The sequence below is a fragment of the Anabrus simplex genome, chromosome 3, assembly GCF_040414725.1.
Source record: "Anabrus simplex isolate iqAnaSimp1 chromosome 3, ASM4041472v1, whole genome shotgun sequence".
NCBI lineage: Eukaryota > Metazoa > Arthropoda > Insecta > Orthoptera > Tettigoniidae > Anabrus > Anabrus simplex.
The window spans coordinates 143,257,366-143,276,934 of NC_090267.1; the positions used below are offsets into that span (position 1 = coordinate 143,257,366).

General features: G+C 39.5%; 1 protein-coding gene across 2 annotated transcripts in view; it reads left to right on the plus strand.

The window, feature by feature from the left end:
- Positions 1-19,569, plus strand: part of LOC136866081 (FHIP family protein GK23746) — a 607,505-nt gene that overhangs the window by 352,411 nt on the left and 235,525 nt on the right. For both annotated transcript variants that reach the window (XM_067142738.2, XM_067142740.2), the window contains one exon: positions 14,367-14,545. In XM_067142738.2, coding sequence (XP_066998839.2) covers positions 14,367-14,545 — 179 coding nt within the window. The remainder of the gene's footprint in view (positions 1-14,366; positions 14,546-19,569) is intronic.

Below are 19,569 nucleotides of genomic sequence, written 5' to 3' on the forward strand. Positions count from 1 at the left end.
CCTTCATTCTTTGTCCTCACATTTTGAATTCTGGTCAATGGAGGATTTTGTACTTTTAATTTGTCATTACATTTTGTCTCATTTCGTACCATTAGGGGCCGATGACCTAGATGTTAGGCCCCTTTTAAACAACAAGCAGCATTATCATCAACAGTTGGGATTTCACAAAAGATGGAGTTGATAGTTCCCTCCAGCGAAGTTCTTTTGTCTTGGAGTTTCTTAGCAGGTTGTAGGGATATGAAGTAGCTGTCTGTCATCACATTTCCCCCTCGTTTTAGAATCGGCTCTGTGAGGCGAATCATGACATACTCTCCCAGTGGCTGCTTATCTGGATGCGTGTCGACCTTGCTAAGGAATAGAAAGGCATTGCAGATGGATTTTGTGGCCACTCTGCAGCAGTCCAGAATTTGAGTCCAAACATGTTGGGCTTGTTTGTCATAAATTGGGTAAATCTACACCTGGTTTTGCTGGGGGAAGTAACTGTTCATTGACTATATTTTCACTTTGGTGGTAACAATGAAGGCAATTTTCCACAAATTTGTCCCAGATTTCAGAGACAAGATTAAACTTGTTAGCTGGCAGGCTATCAGCTCAGGTTGATTTCTTGTCGAAATGGAGGAATCTGAGGAATCTATCTCCTGACACAGAGACCTTCATGAATTGCTGTCCACGAAAACACGATTATGTATAATCTACAGACACACCTTTTGAACACAACAACCCGGGTATACATGTTGGCTATCATAGTTTCGAGCAACATAGTCCAGTCCGTGTTCTTGAGTTCTTTCTGAGCATTTGATTGTGTGTGTTATTTCATCAGATGAATCATTGATTCATCAAAGAGGAGATAAAAGACACTAATAACAGAGTCATCAGCTAGGTGGTAAGCATCTGGAGTGGGACATTCCCACTCTTTCAGGATGTTCATTGCAGCCTGCTTTCCAGATGAAGAGTTAGAATCCAAGACCTCCCACTCGGTTCCAGCTCGCGCGACCATCTTCGCTAATGAAACACCTAACTGAGACCGAGGTAATTGAAGCGAGTTGCAGGCAGATTAGCACTTTTGACTTCTCCTGCTGATAATTCAACCTCCATCTTATTATGGTTTTCATCCTCACTAGTCTCACTTGTCTCAAGCAAAAAATCATCATCTGATTCAGATACTTCACTTTTAAATTCAACATCTGAATTTTCTAGCATACGAGACACCTCATCAGTGAAAAGACGATCGTAACATCACATGCGTGTAAGAATACTTCCCATTGATGAGATGAATTCACTCCCACAAACTGGAACACTCATCTGATGGTAAGAGCTCAAAAATACTAATAATTCAGTCCAGGTACACACTGTTGTCTCACAATGCAAATGGCTGCATTGTAATAAGAAATTGTATAGGTATCAAAATGACTCCTTCTACTGTCCAGGGTATATCATATAAAAACTACAAAAATGTAAATATTTTTCTGGATGCGATACATCACTGTAAACAGGAGAGAAAACTATTAAAAATTAAGATATTTTAACAGAAATAATACACTGACTGACAGAGCAAATGCAACACCAAGAAGGAGTGGTTCGAAAGGGATGAAAGTTGGGGAAAAAACAGAGACGGCACGGACGAATAATTGATGTTTATTTCAAACCGATATGCAGGTTACACAATGCGCACGGCATCGACTCAGTAGGATGTAGGACCACCGCGAGCGGCGATGCACGCAGAAACACGTCGAGGTACAGAGTCAATAAGAGTGCGGATGGTGTCCTGAGGGATGGTTCTCCATTCTCTGTCAACCATTTGCCACAGTTGGGGCAGAGTTTGCAAACGGCGTCCAATGAGATCCCACACGTGTTCGATTGGTGAGAGATCCGGAGAGTACGTTGGCCACGGAAGCATCTGTACACCTCGTAGAGCCTGTTGGGAGATGCGAGCAGTGTGTGGGCGGGCATTATCCTGCTGAAACAGAGCATTGGGCAGCCCCTGAAGGTACGGGAGTGCCACCGGCCGCAGCACATGCTGCACGTAGCGGTGGGCATTTAACATACCTTGAATACGCACTAGAGGTGACGTGGAATCATACGCATTAGCGCCCCAAACCATGATGCCGTGTTGTCTAGCGGTAGGGCGCTCCACAGTTACTGCCGGATTTGACCTTTCTCCACGCCGACGTCACACTCGTCTGCGGTGACTATCACTGACAGAACAGAAGTGTGACTCATCGGAGAACACGACGTTCCGCCATTCCCTCATCCAAGTCGCTCTAGCCCGGCACCATGCCAGGCGTGCACGTCTATGCTGTGGAGTCAATGGTAGTCTTCTGAGCGGATGCCGGGAGTGCAGGCCTCCTTCAACCAATCGACGGGAAATTGTTCTGGTCGATATTGGAACAGCCAGGGTGTCTTGCACATGTTGAAGAATGGCGGTTGACGTGGCGTGCGGGGCTGCCACCGCTTGGCGGCGGATGCGCCGATCCTCGCGTGCTGACGTCACTTGGGCTGCGCCTGGACCCCTCGCACGTGCCACATGTCCCTGCGCCAACCATCTTCGCCACAGGCGCTGCACCGTGGACACATCCCTATGGGTATCGGCTGCGATTTGACAAAGCAACCAACCTGCCCTTCTCAGCCCGATCACCATACCCCTCGTAAAGTCGTCTGTCTGCTGGAAATGCCTCCGTTGACGGCGGCCTGGCATTCTTAGCTATACACGTGTCCTGTGGCACATGACAACACGTTCTACAATGACTGTCGGCTGAGAAATCACGGTACGAAGTGGGCCATTCGCCAACGCCGTGTCCCATTTATCGTTCGCTACGTGCGCAGCACAGTGGCGCATTTCACATCATGAGCATACCTCAGTGACGTCAGTCTACCCTGCAATTGGCATAAAGTTCTGACCACTCCTTCTTGGTGTTGCATTTGCTCTGTCAGTCAGTGTATAAGAGTGCACACATAGAGCTGTAACTTCTACCATCAGTTTAACAGAATATTGTTGTGGAAATTTTCCCATTAAAGTCCAGCATAAATTTGTTTTTATAGCAACCAAACCAGAAGATACAACTTTAATATTTCCTATCAGAAGCCTGCCTGATACATCTGCCCCAATCAGCAAGTCCACAGGGCCCAGACTCTTCCCCAATATCTGTTAGGCTGATATTACCTTCCTCAGGTTCATTCTATGAAGGTCCTTTCTTGACCAAAAGGATCCAATACTTCAAATTGCATTGATATTTTCATTCTAAGCTTTCAATTCCTACTTTGTAACATAAATATTCATCAAAATTTGTCTTCTCTCCACCAAAGAGGCCATGTTAGTTTCTGTTCTCAGTAGCATGCAACCCAATCTTTTAACAATGTCTTTCCTAACACAGGATCATCCTGAGTCATTTAAGGTTCTACCGAAGGAGGAGGAATCAAGACCTTTTATCTTAACAACCAAAGTTTGTAAAAAAACTTGAGGAAATTCAGAAATATTACTCAATGAATTTGTCTTTTGTTTATCCTTCTCTCTGTATTACTTGCTTTCAACATTAGTATTGGATGGCATTTTTTATATTCTGAGGTTAATCAGGGTACATCAGAACACTGTGACTCTCATTACAAATAATCCACTGCACTGCAGCTTTACATTTATTGACACAGTGTCCACCAGTCTCCTTTAGTACCTTCTGTTTCTTGGATAGACTTAATGTTTGTGCTTTAAAACAATTCAGGGCATCATGCTGACCTCCACAAAAAATACAGTACCCTCTCCTCTCTTCAACAGGGTTAGTGGTTTAACAAGTTAGGTGCAGAAGCAATTTGTTCTGATAATAATTTGAGTTGGTCTCAACTCCTGTTAATATGTTTAATTCCAAAACTGATCCATTCCTCAGCTTCTGCTTCCCCTTTCAGAAATAGCATGAGATTGTCTAACCTATCTTTTGAATCACCTATGTGTGCAAAGTTGGAACTTTTTTGCCATGTCCTGAGGACCTCTTCAGGCAAACATGACTCTACCAACCTGTTGTAACTACTAGGGTTTCCAGTGACTGTATGTGAGATTCCAAATTGTCATAAAGGCTAGGCATTGAACTGCCATCATCAGGGGTGGAAGCTTTCTTAAGGACTAAAGACAATAACTTCAACTAACAAATCATCCCTACCAAACCTGCTCTTTAAATATGCTACAGCCTTTGCATAATTTTCCCCAATAGGTGGAAAACTTTCAATGATTTCTCGAGCATGAGACCCTTTCACACTAGCTTGCATTAGGTATTTAAATTTATAATCCAGCGCGATATCCAGATTCTTATCTACCTTTTCAAACTGACCCCAGAATTGTAGCCACTGCTCCACATCAGCATCAAATTTTTAGTACTAATTTCAGTAGTTTGAATTTTCTCTTTCTCACAAGATCTACAGTGCCACAATCACTGTTGTCTTGAGCATTGTCTCCTGGAGTTGAGAATGTTATCAACACTCACCTCTATATCAAGTAATTGACGTTGATTGTTATCGGCAAGTCTACACTTGTCCAAATCCTCTTGACCGATGTTGATTTTTAGAGTTAGGACATTACTATCCAGCTGCAGTAATCTTCATTCTTCCTCCAAGGTAAAGAAAAGGAAACCTGAACTTTTCTTTTCATCAGCTCTCATCTGATGCCACCAATTTCACTTTTGAGACCAATCAGTTGCCTCAAAAACGCAGTCCTCATCATCTTACAAAGCTAAACCGCTCTTTCCAGTTCGCGCTCAGCAGTAAAATTCCTATGCGAAAGATCAGGTAGTCTTTTTTTTGTTTTTGGTATGTTTTTGAGCCTGTAATGTAAAATCCAAGTTTTCGACTTTGGGGCACCACTGTGTACCCCTTAGCATTGAAAAAACAAAAAAATATTTAACATTTTCTGTTTTTTCAATATAACTCCCAAACGGATGGTCTAACAAAAGAAATCATCCAATCCAAATTCAAAGCAGAGTAAATTTGCTAAAGTTTGAGCCCAAATTCAGTTCTGTAATTTACCTAGTGATTATGGTACAGGTTTAAACAACTGTGTTTTTATCAAAAGGTTGCAAAAGTTGTGATTTGTTGTTGAATTTTGTGAAATATCATCTAAACTAAGGTGTTTAGAGCAAACGTCATATAGATCAATTTTAAAGGTGAGTAAATTTACTGTATGTAGAGAACCATAGGGCATTTCTGTGACTAATATTTGAAAACCTGTAGTTGTTCAAAGTCGATGTTGTGTAATAGGTATTTTATGAATCGGGAGACAAACACCGAACAAACAGGTGGTGTGTTCTGCTCGGGACAATATAATGATTGTGGGAAAACACTCAAACATATACACACAGAAGGTACTATCTGCGTCGGATGAGAGGTCACGACAGCTTGCAGGTACAGCTCGAGCAACAGACGCATTCACATTACATTTAAAATTACATTTATTTCATAACACAAATCAGTGACTAGTGAGCAACATGTAGACATGCACCCTTCTCGCATTGCTCGAGACAATGAAGATATTGAAAAATTTTATGTGGTGGTTTTCTCAACACATACTGTACCCATAAAAATGTGTTCATATCTTTAAGGCGCTTGATATTAAATTAACGAGCATGATTCTTAACCTAGGGAGTGGCTTTATCATTGGAGCTGGTACAGAGAGAGGTATAGTTATCAATTTGAGAGATTCTTTTGATAAATTGAGTTTATTGATCATCAAAAGCAAGTTCATATCACCTTCGTACAGCAGCGTGGAAGTGTCGTGGCTGGTTGGTACCTCCAAGTCCTGGGATGGTGCTGGACATCGACTGGGCAGGGACCACACCTGCTCGGATGAGGAGTTCTGGAATGTCTGGAGGTTCTGGAAGTGTCTCGACGTTCTGGAATGTCTCGAAGATTGGCACACGTTCCTGGGTTCGATTCGAGACGTAATTCACACTTGAATTTCATGTACGGCACTCCACACATTCAGGGCACTGTCTGAACAGATATGACATTTTTATTATGGTTACTGCACTCTAGATATTAAATCAAAACGTTCTGGAATGATCACTCGAAGAACAAGTACTGGTAGAAATGCAAGTTAAGTCAGAATGTTCTAGAGGATTACTGTCACTACAGTCCTAAACGCATAGTTCTGAAGATTTAAAACATATTGGCAATGAACTGAATAAGTAGCACTCGGAAACTGTCCTGTTCCATTAATAGGCGAAGTGAATAGCCATTAAAGAAAATAATATTTGAAAGAAAAAGTCTGACTTCATAAATTATGGATCACTCAAAATACTGGAAAGTTCTCGGCTTTCTGGGAATGCGATATGCGTATTCTGAATTGTCACAGTCTTTAAGAATCAAAACACAAGTCCCTGTGCAGCACTTGGAAAGTATTGCATATTTCACAATTAGACGTAATGTTGAACGTCCCCAAGTTTCATAGTCTTTACAAGGCGTAAATTCAATGAGGCACTTGAGAAAACAAGTCATATCGTTCACACGAAAGTTTATGTTGGTAGGGCACAAGTTCATTCTACACGCTCGGAAAATTTCAATGTTCCAGAAATTGATTCAAAAAATACAAGTTCGAATAAGTTTGAAACGTAAGTTCAATGCGGTACACAACACTCGTGAAAATTCAAAGTCCTTTCAATCATCGTCAAATAAGTAAGTCCCTATGTGGCACTTCAAAAAAAAAAAAAAGTTCCAATGTGTAGAAATAACAAAGTTCCAATGTGCCAAAATATTAAAGTCCCAACACGACACTCGAAGAAAATAAAATTCCAACGTGTCAAAATATTAAAGTCCCAACACAACACTCGAAGAAAATAAAGTTCGGATGACTATGTTCCAGTATGTCACCTTAAGAAAATAATAAAGTCTTATCGCGACACTTGGCGAAAATAACTAAGTTCCAATGAGACGCTTCAGAAAAATAACAGAGTTCTTATATGGCACTTTAAGAAAATATCAAAGTCCAATCACGACACACGAAGAGAAAAAAAAAAAAAGTTCCAATGTGTCAATATGACAAAGTTCCAATACGATGCTCGCAAAAAATAAAGTCCCATTCAGGCACTTCAAGAATATGATAAAGTCCCGATACAACACTTAGGGAAAATACCGAAATACTTGTATTTCCCAGGCTGTCAACTAGAAGTTCGACACACACAATACTTCTCCCGTCACCCGTGTCACAGAGACGGCGGAGTGACAGACACTGAATTCGTAGGTCAGGTGGGTCCTCCTTTTATACACGTTCGCATGGAAGTGTCTAAAACTCGGGTACTGTCTACCCTTATAACTTCTATAATACTCGGTGGATTTTCTTGAAATCTTAACAGATGATGTCCATTGTAAAGGCTTTTAAGATGGCAGTGTCAAAATAGTGATAAAGTAGCTCAAAATGTACTTTTGAGGATGAGCTGGAACATTACCATATATGGTAGCGGATAGCTGGCTTACGGCGGCCACGTCACTCACTGGGTACATCACTGCGTTCGGCGGGCTGCCTACCTTCCACCTCGCGCGAAGTTCAACAAACATACTTCGGACTTCTCTCGTAGCGGCGTTCCCGGTACAATACCATTCCCTGTAAATGATGTGCTGATAATCAAGAAGTAGTGGCATAGCAGGAACAGTGTATGTTAACTGCCATTTGTCTTACGAACTTGGCTTGGAAAGAATCTCCACAATTGTTGGTGGTAACTTCAAAAACGTTCAGTTCAAATGTAAAGATGAAGTGATCACACTTGCTTCAGTTACCAACACTGTGAAAGAAAAAATTTCTGTGAACCCACTAACACTCTTCCACAGAATTTGTGTAACCAAACAGATGAAGACCTGAAAAGGTTTTTCACATTTGAACTGTCACCTTTTCCTTTGTCATTGTTTAGGGAAGAGGGCTAGCAAAAGGGAACAAAAACGTCTTAATTTCAGCATTCACACCAATCACAGATGTTGTTGAAGGAAAATATAATTTTGTAGTGGTGGATGGAGGTCATCTTCTTCATAAAGTTGTTTGGCAGCAGAATATGAACTTCTGGGGCACTGTTAAGAGTTTTCTCACATACTTACAAGTACACCACACTTCAAACATTCATGTAGTGTTTGATGGATATCCTTCTGATGTGGTGGAGAGGGGCACAAAAAGTGCAGAACATATTCAACGGAAGAACTTTTATTCATCACATGAGATCCTAGTGAATAAAGCCACATGTCCAGAAATTTCTCAATACATTTTTCAAAAGAATGCAATAAAGTATGTTTCATTGATCCTGGAAAAGGTTCTGCAAGAAGGAAATACAACAGTAAAACAGGGAGTAGGAAATGGATACGTCCTGTACAAATTGTTAAAACTGTTGTTTCTGTTGGATATCAGTATGACATTTTTGTTGTTGGTGAAGATGTTGACATTTTAGTTCTTCTGACAGCAATAGATCCAATGAAAGACATCTTTTACTTCAGAAAATGTGTTGTACTCCAAAAAGGCATTTAAATAAAAGTGTAGTGGAGTGATTTTGTTCATCCAAGCTTTTAGTGAGTGTGACATGACAAGTGTGCTTTTCGGTTATGGGAAGACTAAATTTTGCTCTCTTATGGAAAGAAACGTCACCTGCAACAAAAAGTGCAAGTATTCTTCAAACCTGAAGCAACCATTGACCAAGTTGCTAAGGCAAGTGAAGCTTTTCTGATTCATTTATATGGGGGTAACCTCAGAGCCTCTGTATCCGATCTAGTGAATTGTGCTACCATCTGTTTATACTGTCAGCAACAAGAGCACCATCCTCTCTATTATGTTTATCCCCTACTGTGGATGCAGCAGGATATCATGCCTTGAGATGTTACCATCAGATACAGAAGTGGTTAGGACACGAGAAAAATCCTTTTTAGTAGGGCTGGGTACCTAACCAATTTGGCTTTTCCCACCAAAAAATGGAAAGAAATGTGGCTCCTGAATTCCTACTAAAGATAATGTGTTGAAACATGTCTCACTACTACTGCCCTAGTTTTAACTGGTGGTATTAGTACTCATTTTAAAAACAATTTTTTTGTGTCCTTAATCCTCCATGATGTCCAAACTTAAAGTAGTAAGGACAGTGAATGTCGACTGAAAAATAAATTAAAATTACAAAAATCGTATTTGTGTGTATTTTTTTCAGTAGGCTTTAATCAAACAAATGCGTATTTCAAAAAATTGATCGTAGACATGTCCTTATTTTGGGAAATATTTAACAAAATTCGATGAAAAATCACAACTTTAGCAACGTTTTGATAAAAACATGATTGTTTGAAAGCATATATCCCAATCACTACGTAAGCTACAGAGCTGAATTTGGGCTCAAACTGTAGCAGAGTTACTCTATTTGAATGAATGAATTATTTTGTTAGACCAGCCATTTAGAAGATGGTTTGAAAAACAGAGAAAAGGTAAAAAATTGTGATGTTATTCCAATGCCAAGTGGGGCGCGGTGGCACGCCAAGGTCGAAAACTAGGAGTTTACCTTACAGGCCAAACACTAACAACATATCAAAGAATCAAAATCACCCAGCCTTTTGCATACCAAAATGTATAATTTTACTGGAAGAGTTGGGTTGTCTCCATACTTAAAATATCTTGATATTTGTCCTGTCATGGTCGCAACTTATGTAATCCTCACCAGCATATTGCAGGTACTTATTTTCTATAAATAAAAGTTTCACTTTGATAGAACAATTTCTTTATTCATCTGGTGGTCATGACAGTTTTCTAACCCAGTCCAAAGATAACAAAAAAAAAAAAAAACCACCCCAATGCAGCATCATTTTCTCCAAAGATATGACAAAACTGGGCTAAGACAGGGGTGTGTGTTGACACCTCTTATATTTCTAATGGTTATGGACAAAATTGCAAAGGAGACAAAGAAAGCGTGTGGGAATAGGAGGATGAAGATATTACTATTTGCAGATGATATTGTGGTCTGGGGAAAGAACAGCAAAGAATTGCAAGAACAACTTGATGCAAAGTATGGTATGAAAATTTGTGCAAAGAAAAGCAAGACCAGGGTAATATCTAGAGGAGAAAGTCAAGGGGAAAGCAATGTGAAAATTCATGCTCAAAGCCTTGAAATTGTTGACAGTTTCAAATACAGTATACAAGGCTGGACATGGAGATTACAAAAGGGTGCAACAGGACAGTGCTTTCTATCAGAGTGTAAGAAACGTCCTCTGGAATAAGGAAGTGTAAAGAGGAAGTGTACGAAATGTATTGTGTACCCATGTTGACTTACGTAGCTAAGATCTGAACAATGACAAGTAGAGAGGGGAGTAGAATTCAAGCCAGTGAAATGAAATACCTAAAAACTATGATAGGAGAAACTAGGGAGACAGATTGAGAAACAAAGATGAAGAAAGGGGGTCAGATTGGAAAACCTAAATAAGAGAACTGATAGGAGTAAACTAAGATGGTTTGGACATGTAAAGAGGATGGAGGAGAAAATAATACCAAAACACATGATGGAGATGAAGTTTGAGGAAGGAGAACAAGAGGGAGATGGATCGATTCAATAAAGAGGAGTGCAAGAAGAAGAACCCTGGATTGGGACAAAATAATGGAAGAGGATTAGTGGAAGGAGAGAGGAAGGTGGAGAAGTGCCATAAATGTCCCAACCCGACAGGAGCTGGATGAAGGGAAAGGACTAGGATGATGAGTTGCAGCAAATTATACATGGTAATAATAATAATAATAATAATAATAATAATAATAATAATAATAATAATAATAGATATGCATAGTGAGTTGGCTATGTGGCTTGGGTTACATAGTTGTCAATTTGCATTTGGGAGATAGTGCGTTTGAATCCCTTGTGGGCAGCCCTGAGGATGGTTTTCTATCATTTCTCATTTTCCCATCACGCAAATGCTGGGACTTCACATTAATTATGGCCTCAATCACATCCTTCCTAGCTCTAGCCATTTCCGATCCCATCATTGACGAAAGACCTGTCAGTATCGGTGTGAAGTAAAGCAAATAGCCAGAAAAATTTAGATATCCATACCCTTTTCGTTTTATGACATGTGAAACCAAAAGGCTATTATGCTTAGTGTTCCAGGCTGTTGACATATAAAATGAATATTTTTTTAGGAATTTCCTACTCTACAGTAATTTCCCTACAATCCACTTCATTCCCCCACCATTCTCTATCTTCTGTATCTTCCTCACTTACACCTCGTCTAGCCATGATGCCTCTTCACACACCACCCATCAATTGTTCCATAGGTTTACTCCATTTTTTGTTGTCCTTAGCTCTCTAGCTTAGCATCATATTGGGAGGAGAAAGAAAAAGAAGTATGGTGTATGTTGAATGCCCTGTTAACTACTGTTGGTCATAACAGACACCAGAGTGCCAAGCTGTTGTCCTGAGAAGGAGTCGATTTGCATACCAGTATCCTGATATTACATCCGGGTTTTAACCTCTTAACTGGGTATTATTGATGTGCTTGCTGTAACCTGCCCTGTGTATTTTTTCAGCAGATTGTTGTTACACAGCAGGATAGGCAGAAAAGTTAGTAATATCATTAATATCATTCATCTGTGATACAAAAAGTAAAATAAAGGAGTTTTAATTAATTAATTTTAATGTTAGAGAGTAAAGAGAGTAGAGAGTTTTAATTAATTAATTTTAAATGTTAGAGAAATTTTTAACCATTTTTACAGTAACTGCAAGGTTATTTACCTGGTTGGAATTTGAGAGTATTTTACAACCAAAAGTTGAAACAAATAAAAGCAAGGGGTATTTATAAATATCGTATCATGCATGTGACATTCTGAACCATTTTTCATTAACTGCAGGTTCATTTACCTGGTTGAAATTTGAGTGTGTTTTTATATTTTAGCACCTAAAATTTAAATAAATAAAAGAAAGGAATATTTATGAATTACACATGTTAGTGACATTGTGAAAGATTTTACATTAACTTCACGGTCAGTTACATCATTTACCTCACTAGAAATGCAGTGATTTGTCCGTATGAAACTGCCTGAAGCACGGTACAGTACAAAGTCCTTCTCACAATCAGGGCACCAGATCATGGACTCTTTAGTCTTTCCATTCTTCCAACACACTTCACATCATCTAGTGGGCCTCTTCTTCGATGTACCTGGAACAAAATCAAGCAAGCAGCGCCCCAGTAGTCGATAAGGTGTTGGATTTTGAAGGACATCCTTTTGGCGGCTGTTCTACCACTCCTCTGATTGAAGACGAGTCCTCTGCTAAGGTCAGTTGAAAGTCCAGTCTACGTAGGCGTCCTCCTTTTTTTTTTTGATACATTATAAACGCATTCAAACATGCCAGAACCATCAGGTAACGGAACATCTTCTGGTAATATTTCGTTAGGCGTTCTTTGGCAAGTTTGTAGCTGGGAACTTGGCCATCATTTTTATCTACTCCTCCCATATTCTTCTTGTAATCTAGAACAAGGGATGGTTGATGGATTACTCCTTTCCTTGTCTGAACATCACTCATGCTGTCATCGTGGATTGTGCTGACTAAGGTAACATCCCTTTTATCTTTCCATTTCATGATCATTTACTTTTTACAAAAGGCTGCAATTGTTTCCCCCTTCTGTAGTCTGGCCCTCTTCACTGTGTCTGAAATTCCTTTCTGTTGATTCTCATAGTCCCCACAACATCAGTATTTCTGCTACACTAGTCTTGGACTAGTAAACCAGTTGTCCAGATAGAGGCAATACCCTTTATCTAGAAGGTTGTGAGTAACTTCTACTACAATTCTGGACGAAATATTCTCACCAGGATATCTTTGACCATACACTGTGTCCTTGCCAGTATAAACTACAAAATTCCACAGATTACCAGATGCAGTTTCACAAAGTTTGTAGAATTTCATGCCAAATCTGCTTCTTTTAGATGAAATAAAGTGCACCCAGCCCAATTGTCCCCTTCATAGAAGGAGGGACTCATCGACACATATGTTTTGCTCAGGAGTGTATAAGAAAGAAAATTTTGATTGTAGGTGATCAAGTACTGGCTGAATTTTATAGAGCTTTTTGTTGTGCAGGTTAGGATCAAATTAGGAATTGTTGGAGAAATGAAGAAACTTCAGGAGAAGAAAAAATCTTTTCTCAGAGATAATTTTCAAAAAGTAAGGGGTTGCGATACTTTCCCGTTTTGAGAAGTACATACTGTTTTCTGGCTCTTGAACTATCCTCTGCAGCATTAGAAGTCCAATTAGAGTTTTTATCTCAGTTGGATTTGTATCCACCCAATCTCTCGCTCATGAGCATGGTTTCAAGTTCGGATGGGCTTCTAAAAACTATTCAGCATACACCTTGGTCTGTTCGGCAATAAGTTGAAACATATCATCGCCTATGAACTGTTCAAAATATATCAACACATTGGATCCATCGTCAAAGTCCACATTTACACCACTAGCACCAGAAAATACGAATTTCTGATGTGAAACACCACGCGGCGAGAAAGGTTGAAACATGTCTAGCACTTCGCCTTCATGCGATTCGTCATGTTGTTCATCTTGTTCTTCATTCTCATTCTCTGAACCACTTTCACTATCAGACTCACCTTCATCTGTATCAAACCACTCGTCTTCGAATTTCTGAGAAGATAAATTGTTACAATCATTCTCTAAGTGTTGAATAATCTCGTCTTTTTTCAGCATTTCGAACTTACGGTTTGAACTAGATGCTGCCATATTTGGTCTACTGCGGACAAGTAGCACCGCACGGTTGTAAAATAAAAACAAATAAGCTTCAAGAAGCATGACGTGGTATTTGCTGCCATCGTGCGGGAAAAACATCAATTAAGACGACAATATACAATGCCAAATGGTAATACTAAATTCCCATGAAGGGAATTAGATATTTTTCCACCAATAGAGCAAACGCCTGAACAGCCATACATCCAATTTTTGATCTGAATATACAATGCGGCAAAGTAGCTCGTCATACCCAGGAGATATTCGCAGTAAAATACGAGTTGTATGTATTCGTCATGCCCATTACCCTGTAACATTTAGCGTATGAATATATACGTCATGCACAGTTAAAAGGTTAATCTCTTCAATTTAAGTGTGATTGCCTAATCATCTAATGCAACTTAGCTTGTTGTCATACTGTTTGTTGGAAATTCTTATACTGTAGTAATATGATTAATTAATAACTGTGAACAAAACAATTGAAATATGGAAACACTCCTGTGATTATAGTTGGAATTGTTAGCTTCAGTCCTTCTTATAGATAAGTAATTCTTTTTGATTTGTAAAGTAATTAATGAACAGAAATATAGAATATCATTAATGCTAGTGATGAACCTTTCATGTAAATTTGTTTCTTTTTGAAATGGACTGTATGAACTGTTGTTGTATATACAGGTCCATTCCTGGATGTCTTGTTACGCAAGTTGGAGGGCATGATGACAAATAGCCTGTATGTGAATTTACATCTTACCGGGCTAATCTCACGACTTGCTGTTTATCCACAACCATTACTGCACTCATTCCTGCTCAACCACTCGCTTGTCTTCCAACCCAGCATTCGTTCACTGTTTCAGGTAAGATTAATAATACTAGGGATTCTGGTTTCTGTGTTTGTCTGTATTGATCATTTTGAACAAATCCATATGCACTATTATGAATTTTACTGGGAATATACCAGATAGAAAAATTAAATAAAACTTTGAAAAAGATCTGGTCATTTGTCAGACTATATTCCTTAATAAATGTAATAAGAGTAATAGTCGGGATGTACATTGAGACTGCAGTTGGCCGCCGAGCAGGGCAGAGTAAGGCAGGACAGTGTAGTGCTGACAAAACTGCGAAGTGCATGCAAGTGCACATTGCCACGCAGTGTCTCGTCCTATAAAAGATTTCGATTTGATGCCCGAAGGTGACCTGTGTGTCATGATGATGATGATGATGATGAAGACGACACATACACCCAGTCCCCATGCCAGCGAAATTAACCAATCAGGGTTAAAATTCCCGACCCTGCCGGGAATCAAACCCAGGACCCCTGTGACCAAAGGCCAGCACGCTAACCATTTAGCCATGGAGCCAGACATTACTTGTATGTATGGCTGTGAAGTGTTGCATCCAGTTAGTATTTGTATTATTATTACGATACAATCGCGTTGTGTGTGAGGTTATGTCATGAAAGTATTATTATTAATATTTACGTAGTCGAATGAGCGTATTGTGTGTGAGGTTATGTCATGAAACATGTGTTGTACATAGACATTTATATCATTTCCATTAATGTAAATACATGTAAATTAATATTCTAATTTATGTTTACCTGTATATAATTTGTAATCCATACTGTGAAACACATTGTAACTTTCAGAATGGTAATAGGCACTAGAACGATGGAGAATATTCTGTACGTTATAATCTATGTATTAGACACTAGAAATTTTCACAAAGGTAGTTGGTTTTTTTCTTTTGTAGCTTTCTAGAAGCCTGGTCGGGCAGATAATAAGGAGACGATCTTGACGGTGAAATTAGTTGTTAAACGAGTTATTGAGAATTATTTGGCAGTTACTGTTAAGTGAGTTGTTGGAAGAGAGTTATTGTGTAGCAAGGTGCGACATGCTTTTAACACTAGAACGGCCAGAGCGGTCATTTTGACCGTTAGCGAATTTCAAGGTATTTCCACGCTCGTAATTTTTTACGCACGAGGTTGTTCTTTTGTGACTTTTAATCTTTTAGGGTTATGTACATTCACGCCAAAAATTACATCCGTAGATAATAAGGGAACACCAATATTGTCCCTTATACCTAGGAAGGCCATAAGCAGTCATTTTGACCGCTTCACTTCCTTGATACGGAGAGCTCTATTCTGCTCACTGCTTGCTTCCTGTGATATATTTACAAGTGGCGCTATAGGGGCGTATGATGTAACTAAATAGTATGCCTCTAGCAGTGGTTGCGAGTGGACGAGTTAGTGCCTGTCCCTTGTGTCGTATAGTGCGCAATAATGGCTCGGCGGCAAAAACTTACTCCTGTTCAATTATTAGCAGAACTTGAAAAGCTAGGAGAAGACGAATCAGGTGACGAAGATACATTATCAGATATAGACGCAATGAGTGACGATGAGGATTTTATAACTCAACAGTGTGATAATATGTCGGATAGTGATGGTGATTCGGCTGATGAAAATATGCACACAGTGGACTTCGCACCTACGACAGACGCAGTTACTCCTTCAACCAGCCGTGATCAATCTTGCAGCAGAGGACGTTCTCTTAGCAGCGGGCAACCTGTTCGAAGAGGAAGGGGGCGAGGTGGGAGAGGTCATGAACTCGTAAAGTCTTCTTCATTTGCACCAGGGGATCAGTTATGTGGTAATGATGGAACAACTATTTGGACTGTTGTCGACAGTAGTGGGAACCCCCCTGGAAGGATGGCTGCTCAGAATGTACTGAAAGAGGCAGCAGGGCCTACTTCTCACGCTAAGCGTAACGTAGAGACTAACAGCAAGGTTAGTGCCTGGTGTTTATTCATTGACGCATCCATGTTGAAGCATATAAAGATGTGTACAGAGACCGAAGCTCGTAGACAGACAACGGATAATAATTGGTCTATTTCTTTGGAAGAATTAGATGCTTTTATTGCTTTGTTATATGCCCGTGGAGCTTATAAACTTACTAGTCTAGCTGTAGATCATATGTGGTCTTCTTTATGGGGTCCCCCTGTTTTCACTGACACTATGGCAAGAAACAGGTTCAAAGAAATTCTAAGGTATTTGCGCTTTGATCTCCGTAAAACTAGATCCACTCGTTTGCAGACAGATACATTTGCTTTGGCTTCGGCTATTTGGAATAGATTTATTGAGAATTGTTATGCGTGCTATAAACCAGGAGCGAATGTCACAGCTGATGAACAACTCTTCCCCAGCAAAGCTCGGTGCAGGTTCACGCAGTATATGGCCAACAAGCCAGATAAATTTGGCATAAAATTCTGGCTACTGGTAGACGTTGAATCTAAGTATGTGTGCAGTGGGATTCTTATCTTGGGAAAGACGAAATGCGACCCGCCATTGAGTCACTGCCTGAAAATGTTGTCACGAAACTTATGGACCCATACCTCATGAAAGGACGTAACGTGACCACTGATAACTTCTTTACATCGGTAAAGTTGGCTGAGAGACTGAAAGAGAAGAAAACTAGTATTGTTGGAACAATCAATCGGGTGAGGAAAGAAATCCCGGTGTCAATCAAAGCACTACGTATGACTCTGTACGAGACTGTCGTACTTCAGAAGGAAGATCACACTACTCTCACAGTATATCAAGGAAAAGTGAACAAGAATGTGCTTTTGCTAAGCACTCTACATCCAAGCGTTCAAGTCAGTGAAGATAACAAGAAGCTCCCTAGTACTACTGAATTTTATAACGAAACTAAGTATGGTGTGGATGTAGTTGATCAAATGGCGCGTAAATACTCCACTAGAGCTGGATGCCGAAGGTGGCCTGTACATGTATTTTATAACGTACTTGATCTAACAGCAATAAATTCATGGATAGTCTACAAGGAAGTTACAGGACAGAGAATCTCTCGACATAATTATATTCTTGAAGTAATACAACAACTAAGATCTGATTTTGTGAAGACAAGATCCCGGTTGATTGAACTCCCTACACTTCAGCCTGAGCCTCAGATTCAGGTTCAATATGCCAGACGAAAGCGACGACGATGTCAAGTGAACTCCAATTGTAAACAGAACAAAACCTCTGACACATGCTCTTCGTGCAACAAAGTAGTCTGTGGAAAATGTTCGTGTAAGGTAATAACTTGCATGAGTTGCTTGTCAAGTGCCTAAATAGGCTTGTAAACAAATAGAGACCGTTATTTTTATCATAATTTTTCACAAAGGCATTCAATAGCAAGTCCGCCGAAATATTTCATTGTTACCTATCAGAAGTGATATAATATGAACAATTATTAATATTTAACAATGGATTGACCTGTATACAATATATCCTAATGGTTAACTATGTTGTTTTAAAATAAATAATTGAACATTCGCATGTTTCTCAGATCCTGGATCCTAGGTATATGTCAGTAAGCGGCAGCGGTCAAAATGACCGCCTGCGGCCTTTATAGGTATGAGGAATGTTCGGCCGTTCTAGTGTTAAAGCAGTCAACTGTTGTGTGTTCCGAGGTTTTAACCTCTATGTGCTGTGTTATTCAGTTGTTTTTAAATGGCAGTTTGTGATGCGAGTGCTTTTGTTGTGACAGCAGTGATCAAGGTTATGTGTGTGTTTAATTTGTAGATAAATGTAAATAAAATAATTTTACCAACTGAGAGCATCTCATGTGCGTCTTTGTGGATTCCATTGAGTTTCAGAATAAGTTATAACATGATATAAGCTTTACAAAGGAAAAATTTAATGTAACCTTGTATTCAATACATAACATAATTCCATCGTTAGATGGAATAATAACATTCAAACAGGTTTCGACTCGTTTGAGCCATCTTCAGTGAAATAACGTGGTTTAAAGTTATTTACAAAGTACAGGCTAAAAATGTGCTAAAAACATAATGAAGGAAGAAATGAAAAACAAAAGAGACAGGACAGAAATAAGAATACAATATACAACATTTCCATCATTAGATGGAGCAATAAATAACTCTTTGAGACAAATTCAGTCAAAATAAGGTCAATATTATACACAATTGAATCTAAAATGTATGTTAAACCTAAGAGGAAAACAAATGAAAACAAATGATACAGACAGAAATGAACAATAAGTGCTCATAGTGAGGACCTCTTAGTCTAAAAATTTTGCAGTTTGATGAATTCAATAAACAGGATGAAATCACTGTTTTGAAAATTCAGAACTGCCAGTCTGTCTCTGTAATCACCATCACCACGAATGGCTAGGAGGGGAGTGGAAAAGCTTGAGAATCCAATTTCGAGAGGAGACAGCGTGCCAGGTGAAATGTATGTAACAGTGTGGTGGAAAAACGCCGATAAATTTCAAATTTTAGAATAGCAGCCTTCTCAATTTCTTCTCAGTTTAGCGGTCCCATTCTTGATGATTGTTACCAATGTTGGCTAGGCGTGTTTGTCTTATTTTAAATGGTCGGGAGGGCAGCAACAAAATTGAGAAGCTGTGTTAGAGAAAATAACAGGTGCATGGTAAACTGTCCGTGACCATAGTGAAAACCATCAATGAAGTTCCAATCTGTAATAGAAAAAATGAGGTTGTGTGAAAAACTTAGGCTGATAAGTAATAAATGTAAAATGATTGTGATGAAACTTTAAACTTATGGTACTTAACCAGGTGGTTGTCCTTTCGAAATGGCCTGGCCTTTTCAAAGTTAATGGTCCCGTTCTTACGATTGTGTCTATTGTTGCCTCAGCTGTGTTTGCGAGGATGGAAGGAGTGGAGGGGGAAAGGGGGGTGCAGGGTTTGGTGGGGAGAGGGTGGAGAGGGGTGTGTGGTGGTAAGTTGGAAAGAAGGAGGCGGGGCTTGTTTTTATTACAGAATTTCTGACAAATATATGGAATGAATGTTTCAAGTAGAATGTTCTTTGTTTCATTGATTTCATTTAAATTGTGAGAGGGGTT